This window comes from Stegostoma tigrinum, chromosome 15, assembly GCF_030684315.1.
Source record: "Stegostoma tigrinum isolate sSteTig4 chromosome 15, sSteTig4.hap1, whole genome shotgun sequence".
Lineage (NCBI taxonomy): Eukaryota > Metazoa > Chordata > Chondrichthyes > Orectolobiformes > Stegostomatidae > Stegostoma > Stegostoma tigrinum.
This window is the reverse complement of record NC_081368.1, coordinates 63,251,913-63,260,081: the sequence shown is the minus strand read 5'-3', so window position 1 is coordinate 63,260,081 and position 8,169 is coordinate 63,251,913. Positions and strand designations below refer to the sequence as shown.

General features: G+C 41.6%; 1 protein-coding gene across 3 annotated transcripts in view; it reads right to left on the bottom strand.

The window, feature by feature from the left end:
- Positions 1 to 769: 769 nt before the first annotated feature.
- LOC125458765 (lysophosphatidic acid receptor 4-like) overlaps positions 770 to 8,169 on the bottom strand; it is a 48,825-nt gene continuing 41,425 nt past the window's right edge. For all 3 annotated transcript variants that reach the window (XM_048544384.2, XM_048544382.2, XM_048544385.2), the window contains 2 exons: positions 5,181 to 5,216; positions 770 to 5,085 (listed from right to left, as the gene is read on the bottom strand). In XM_048544384.2, coding sequence (XP_048400341.1) covers positions 3,898 to 4,935 — 1,038 coding nt within the window. In that variant the 5' untranslated portion in view covers positions 4,936 to 5,085; positions 5,181 to 5,216 and the 3' untranslated portion in view covers positions 770 to 3,897. The remainder of the gene's footprint in view (positions 5,086 to 5,180; positions 5,217 to 8,169) is intronic.

Sequence of the window (8,169 nt, the reverse complement as noted above, 5' to 3'; positions counted from 1 at the left end):
TGTTAAATAAGCACAAACTATTCTTCCAAATGACAGCTGCCCTTGCTCGACTAGACACTGAAACAATCTCCCATCTGTCAATTCTTGTCTTACTGATATGGATGTCAGAGAGCTAGATTAACCGTGTCTGGTGACATCCCACTTCCCCTCTGAGTGCCGAGTTTCCCTTATGTGCTTCTGACTTCCTACAGTTGGGACAATAAAAGTATACATTGATAATAATCCTGTGCTGAATGCAACAACAGCTAACAAATGTATTATACGGTGAAACAATACACTAATTCAGCCATCTGTCTAATGCTCCACTTGAATTCAGAGAATCTGTTTCAGGAACTGTGCCCACCTCTTCACTGCCCCATCAGCCCACAAGGTTAACGGCGTGTGTTGGCCTTCATCCTCAATCCCAGCTTGCCATTATACTCCCATTACAGTCGATGCTCTGTATTCCTGACCTGGATGTCATCCAATGATCGACAGACACATTTTGTCCATCAATTTCTTTTAAGAGCAAGGCTTGCTTTTTTGTCAGTAAAATCCATTCTGCAAACTAAGTACTAAAAAGACCCCATTAAGAAGTGGATAAAAATGGGAACTTCAGGAGCTGTTCAGACAGTAAAGGTGAAGCTGGCATGTGTGTATGTGAGCAACTGATTTTAGTACAACACAACGCAAGCAGTTAAATTTCTAGTTCTTAAAAACTAGAACTTTCTGGGGTGTGTGTATAATTAAACTCGACGAATACTTTGCAAATCCACTTAGCTCAGACAAGTTGTAATCACATAAATGCAAATTTATTTTCATTAGTTTAGGTTCAGTGACACACAAACAAACAAGCAATGTTAAACAGTACAGCAGCACTACCTTTGAACAGAATGACTTGTTAGGGACACAGAGTACTGGCTCTCTCGAGCTTCAGGTTCCATATATAACGCATTTATGTCCTAGACTTGTAAATCTCTTCAAAATTGCAGAGGTCTAAAGGATCAGAGACTCCTTTTTGACCTCTTGTATTGATTTGCCCTCAAGGTTTGTGTTCCTCTTGTTGCATTACTTCCCTAATATCTGCCAGACAAAATAATCTGTCTGAAATGTGACAGGTACGATTGTTTAGCGTAAGTTTGACTGTGGAGGAGTTATTCTTAATGTGGTTCACTTCGACGACTTGCCAATGCAGGTTGACATTCTGAATCTTCCTGCTGGCTGTGAACCAAGAATTCATTGAAAGGCTAGCTAAGTTATTTGAATTAAAAGCAAGACCTGACAAAAGCCAGAAATGGTAGAGTATTCGATTTACCATGCTTTTGTTTTAACTAAATAACAGATCAGATGCCTGGTTCATTTAGAATGTGCAACAGAAATGAGGTGAATGGTCAGAGGTTGTATATTATCAGTTATAACCAAGTTTGAGAATTATAATAAGGAACCTTTCTTCATCAGATAAGCTTTGCAAGTGAACCAAACACATGTTGGTTTGGAGTATTGGAGGGTGAGAATCTGCTACTGGACGATCGTTAACATCAGTGGCTGTTTGGGTCTAAAAAGTTACTGTATTCTATACAAAGTATACCGACATATGTCATCGCCACGGGCTGAATTTTCCCATTTGTAGGCAGCAAGTGAGTTTAATGGCTGGTAGTGAAGTACCATCCGCAACCTTTTGCTTTTCACTGCCTAACTAATGCGACCTGGTTTTTGGGTGCATTTCATGGGAATGGCCAGAGAGAAGGAAGTGTTGGCCACGACTGTGAACTTCTGGCATCCATTACATCTGGAGTCATGTTTGAAGGCCCTGCTGAGCACCATGTTAGTAGATGTTTGAATGTCCCCTCACAATGCAGTACTCAACACAGCAAACGTCATCAAGACATGCTGTATCCCCACTCCAGGACAGGAGATGCTGGAGGACAGGCCTGGTAGAGAAGAGGGGATTGCTTTCTCCTGCTGACCACTTGCATACCAATCAATCCTTCCTATTCTCTCACTGCAGCAAGAACTGAGCATCGCAACTGACCTGTGTGTATTCCCTGGACTGCTTGCACTTGACCATGGATCACTGCCCAATTGGATTGATCATAGCCAAATCCCTGTACGTAAAACTCAGTGATGAAAAGTAAGAGAGTTCAGTAAGTGAGTTAGAAGCTTTAAGATGTGTTTTGTTTTAACATGACAGCATCTCCATGTATGTGTGGCTGTCACTGCTCACAACCATAGAATCGCTAGTGTGGAAACAGGCCCTTCGGCCCAACAAGTCCATACCAACCCTTAGAATATCCCACCCAGACCCATCCCCCTAACATAAACATCCCTGAACATGGGCAATTTAGTATGTCCAATCCACCTAACCTGCACATCTTTGGGCTGTGGGAGGAAACCGAAGCACTTGGAGGAACCCCATGCAGACACACAGAGAATGTGCAAACTCCACACACACAGTCACCTGAGGGTGGAATTGAACCCAGGTCCCTGGCGCTGTGAGACAGCAGTGCTAATCAGTGAGCCACCATGCCACCCATGTGACCTGGCAGAATAGAGTCATAGAATCATACAGCATGGAAATAGATCCTTCTGCCCAAACAGTCCACGCCGACCATGTTCCCAAAACTAAACCAGTCCCACTTGCCTGCATTTGGCCCATATCCGTCCTAACCTTTGCCATTCATGTACTTAACCGGATGTTTTTTAGAAGTTATAACTGTACCTGCATCCACCACTTCCTCTGCAGTTCATTCCACACATAAACCATTCTCTGAGCGAAAAAAAGTTGCCTCTCATGTCCTTTTTAAAACTTGCTCACTTCACCTTAAAAATATGCTCCTTACTTTTGAATTACCCCACCCTCGAGAAAAGACTGTTACTATTCACCTTCTCTATATTCCTCATGATTTAATAAACCTCCCTAAGGTCACCACTCAACCTCCTAAACTTCACTGAAAAGCCTCTCAACCAATGCCAGCCTATTTAAATCCCTCCATTCCCAGCAACATCCTGGTAACTCTTTATTGAACCCTCTCCAATTTAACAATATCCTTCCTATTGCAGAGCAACCAGAACTGCACCCAGTTCTCTTGAAGAGGCCTCCCCAAATTCCTGTACAACCTCAACATGATGTTCCAACTCCTATACTCAAAGGTCTGAGCAATGAAGGCAAGCATACTAAACACCTTCTTAATCATCCTGTCTACCCATGATGCAAATTTGAAAGAATTATGTACTTGAACCCATACGTTTCTCTACAACACTACCCAGGGCTGTCTAAGTCCTGCCCTAGTTTGTTTTACCAAAATGCAATATCCCACAACATCCATCAGCACAAAGTGATATTGAAGGTGTGATGTGGTGAGAAACTGAATTGGTCTGAGTGCAGGCAACACGTAGTGTGGCTAGTGGTTTTTTACGTGGATTTGGGTGGATGAAGGAAGGATCAAGGAGAATAGTGGCTGTGGATCTAGTAGGGGCATTATTGTGAAGATACATTTAATTGATGGCCGGGACATGCAAATGGTGAGCTGCAGCTGATAAGTGTCCATTCTGTTTGACCTGTCAGGAATTTGCACTGCCTTGTTTCTCAGTGGAGGACAGGAGAATTGGAAGTGGGATGTAACTAGGGCAAGCTGGTTCTTTTAATGAGACGCAAAGGTGCGGAAATACAGCAATCACCACTCAAGGGTGAGATTCTAAAGTTGCAGTTCGAGAGGGAAATCAGGAACATTTTTCGCTTTTCCAAGAATCTGACTTTTTCACTCCTGCCCTGTTTCAACACTTTACTTGCCATGACTGTTGCTGCAACAGGGAAGGGAAAATTCCACCCTTTTCTTCTGAAATCCTGCAGCCTTACCACACAGAACAGGTGGCGTATTAGAGTCCTGAAGGTAATTTTCAATCATTCAGATACCAAGCTTAAAACTGTGATTCTAAATGAATATTGGCTCCATTCCGATTTACAGAATCGGCCATTGCCTCCCCCTTCACTGTTAGTGGTGTTTCACTTTTAAAAATGGAATCAAGCTTGGTGCAGGGTCTTATGTTGAAATACTTCTGAAAATATTCCGACGTAAAGTAATAAACAAAGGGGTCGAGGCAGCAGTTTGTGGTAGCCAGGCACAAAGTGATTGGATACATGGTTTTGGCAAACCTCTCCAAGGAGCAGTTTGCAATTGCTTGGGAACGCACAAGAGCATAGATAAACAGGATGGAGTTGTAGGGCACAAAACATATAATGAAAATGGACAAGTGCACAATAATCATCTTCAGTACCCTTTCTTTGTTGGCTCCAATTGGAGACAACGTTTCTGGTTTCCTCAGAGTCCTCAGAACCAGCGAAGAGCAGGTCAGATTCAACAGCAAGGGAATAAGAAATCCAACTATTTCAATGAATATGGTGATCTTGGACAGATAGGTTTTCCAGGTATCTTTGGAGAAACCTTCGAAGCAGGTGGTACTGGAGTTATTCCCCCTGATGTTAGTGGTGGAGAATAAAGATGCAGAGATTCCCCCACTGAGCACCAGGAGCCACACTCCTGCACAAATGATGCTGGTGTTTCTCCTTGTCCTGATGGCCCGAGACCTAAAAGGGTAAACTATGGCCAGGAATCGGTCAGCACTGATACAGGTGAGAAACAGCATGCTCCCGTATATGTTCGTGAGGAACGCTGTCCCTGAGACCTTGCACAGCCCGTCACCAAATGGCCAGTGGCGATTGATGTTGTAAAAAATCTTAAAGGGCAGCGTAAAGACAAAAAGGAGGTCCGAGACCGCAAGATTGGTCATAAATATTGTGGTCTCATTCCGCATCTTCATTTTGCAGCTGAAGAAATACAGTGAGGTGCAGTTTGTCAGCAAACCGAGGATAAATACAACGCTGTACACGGAGCCATACAGGGTATACTTGAATGAGTCGTTGGTAAGACACGTGGGATTCTGGCTGTCATTCCCCATGCCTTGCCTCGTGCAGCAGCGATGCAGAATCGAGGTGCATTCACAAGAGGTTTCAGTGCACAGCAAATTGTGGCAGGAGTCACGTCCAAGGTTTCCAGATAAGGAGATGCCTTTGCACCATAATTTACTGTCTGTAAGGCTGACTTATGCCTGGCAAAAGATGAAAAGAAAAAAACATAAACAGCATTTGAAATGGAGGTCTCAATATCTAGTTGCCTTTCCTTTAAACATGTTAAACTGCCTACCTTCTGCCCTTGCTTCAGAAAGTGGTGTATAATTTCCTGCAAAACAAAAGGTGCAACAATAAGTCTAGGGAAATGGCACTGCATATCAACATCTTATTTCATACTATGTTAGAAAATTAAAGCTCCAAAATATTTCCTCAGAAAATCCAGATAATGCTGGCCCACAGCATTCAGATTTATTCATTGTACAGTTGGCCTTTTTTCGCCATATGGTTAAAAATTTTATCACTCTTGTATCTCTAAGAGCAGCTGACTTTCCTTAATCCAGACTCACTTGATTTGGAGTTATCTGATTTTCTGAACCCTTTGCTGTGTTGATAATGTTGTTTAATTTGAATTATTCAATAGCAGAATTTTCTTTTTAAAGTGAAGGAGCCGATTTAATTATTGGGAGTAGATTAGCATCAAGAGGTTTCCCAAGAAAGGAAGGGCATGGGGGTTGGCTTCTCTCGCACAGTCACCGTATATTTGGCAGAAATCACAGTGGCTCAGCAGGTCAAACCGAAAGGAAATTCCTGGACTAATACTGTACTTAAAACAAGAGAACTTGATTTAACCTACAGACAGATTCATTGACTAATGCTAAAAAGTCAAGCAGTTTAGAGAATCTGCTTTTCAAGAAAGTGAGAAACAAAATAATTAATTAATTAACTGTATTTACATAATGGTTTTCACTACTTTCAATCAAACAAATGTATTATAAGCAATATGACCCTTTGAAGCAAGTCACCATTATAATGTACTAAAACTAACTGTATGAGAGGCAAGGGTGAATGCTTAATGGTATTTTTGCTAAGCTATTGATCCTTACTTTGCTTTTTTATGTCATTACTTTTTTATTTGTTCATGGGGTGTAGGCATCAATGGCTCAATCAGTGCTTATTGCACATAGCTAGGGCAGTCAAGAGTCAAGCACATGCATAAGCCAGACCAGGTAAGGACAACAGATACCTTTCCCTAAAGGACAGTGGCTACAGGGTAACCATTAGGCTATTTTTCAATTCCATTTGTTAAAAATTACATGCAAATTTCATTATCTGCCAAAGTGCAACTTGAACCCATATCCCCAGTGGATTAGCACTGGGCTCTGGCTTACTCATCCAGTGACATTAACGCTGAGTCACTGCCTTCCCACTCCTGGCACTGTTCCAAATAAGTGATCAAAATCATAAAGCGGAATAGTCTTCAGTTGAGTTAAATAAGTTGTTCATCTAATAGATAAAAACACAGACTATATTTCAGACTCTTCAAAGGGCAGCCTAAAATAATAACCCAGTATAAATGTTTCATCTTTCCCATTGAATTTCCATATTCACTATAATCATCTGTTGAAATAGTAGTTTTGAAGTTTGCTTGTTTGTCTATGGAGTTATATGGGCTATACAATGGCTTTCAACTGCTGCAATGGGGCTTGTGAGTGTTTTACATAATATGGACAGTGGTGAATGGGGTGAAGGTGAGGGAATGAGGGAGGAAGGTGGAATGAGGAATTTAAAGAGAAGTCAGAAGGTTCAACTATATATCAGTGAGTAGTTGGCTGCTCTGGAAACACTGTGTTGAGGCTTTATGGGACTCATGAATAGCTTTTAAACTTCGTATTCTGGATCAGGCATTTGCCCTCCAGTTATTTTAGCCTGGATTTATAGAATATCCCACCTACCAGGAATCTTGAGATAGTGAGGAATCACATTAGCAGATTCATCCCACTTCCTGATACCTTTTGTCAATATGAAAATCCTACCCCTTGCCCTTGTTCAGGTTTCATGCTACCTCGAGTTGTGAGAGCATGGAATGCGTTGCCAGCAGCAGTTGTGGAAGCAAGGTCATTGGGGTCATTTAAGAGACTGCTGGACATGTATATGGTCACAGAAATTTGAGGGTGCATACATGAGGATCAATGGTCGGCACAGCATTGTGGGCTGAAGGGCCTGTTCTGTGCTGTACTGTTCTATGTTCTATGTTCTATGTTCTATGTAACTGTTCCTTTCTTGAGTCTGGTGTGTGTCGCGGTATGCTGTTTAGACTTAAGCTTTGTAAAAATTCTGAACACCTTCGACTATCATCTTCATTTAGGGGACAAACGCTGACATTATCATTTCATTCAGCTGACTGCTTTTCTGCTCCTCATTTAAATGTGGTGAATCTTCAACTTTAGCACAAGGAACAGCGTTGGAGTACCTCAATAAATTAGTTCGAAGAGTTGTTGCTGTATTGTGCAGCATTTACCAATTCCATTACTTAATCCACCATTCTCTTGCTATCCATTCCCTTCCAAGCCATGCCCCTGAATCTATCCCCATCTCAGTCTTTCTATCTCTCCTGCACCACCCTCATTTCTCCCAGCGATTCTATTCCATCTCTCACAAAAATAAATTATTTCAGCTGAGTAACTGTTGGGTTTTTCCCTTTCCTTCCGGATTTGTTCCCCAGCAACACCTTTCACTCCATCATCAATTACTGGCAGCCTCTCATGCGTCATGTATTCAGGTCCTCCTGTGCCCTAGGCACTGCCCACCAAATAGTCATGAACAGATGTGTTCTTGAAACTGACGAAGCAAAACAGGAAGACAAAAGAAATGAGTATTATTGTTATGCCCGTTTTAGCATAGGAACATTTGCTGATCCAGCATCTGACCAAGAGATTCTCTCTCTTCCACAGGAAATAGTCTGTTTATATTAACGCTAAAATATCTTGTTAAGTGCGCCTTCTGCATTAGATGTGGATTGTACAGCAAGTTTTCCTGTTATCAACTATTTTCAAAATGTGATACACAAAACATTTTTGCAGCCATCTGAAAACCAGAACTATGATGTGATGTTTGTGATCATTTTCTTCTACCAACAGTTACTCTTCAGTGCTTTGGGTCAGTTTACATTGTAAAAATTTACAATAATCAAATGTTTGGTAAGAAAGTTGATTGGCTTCTCCTAATCGTCAGGCTTTTTTCTCTTTAGCAACAGTTTTAAAGATGTAGTTTACAACACTGCA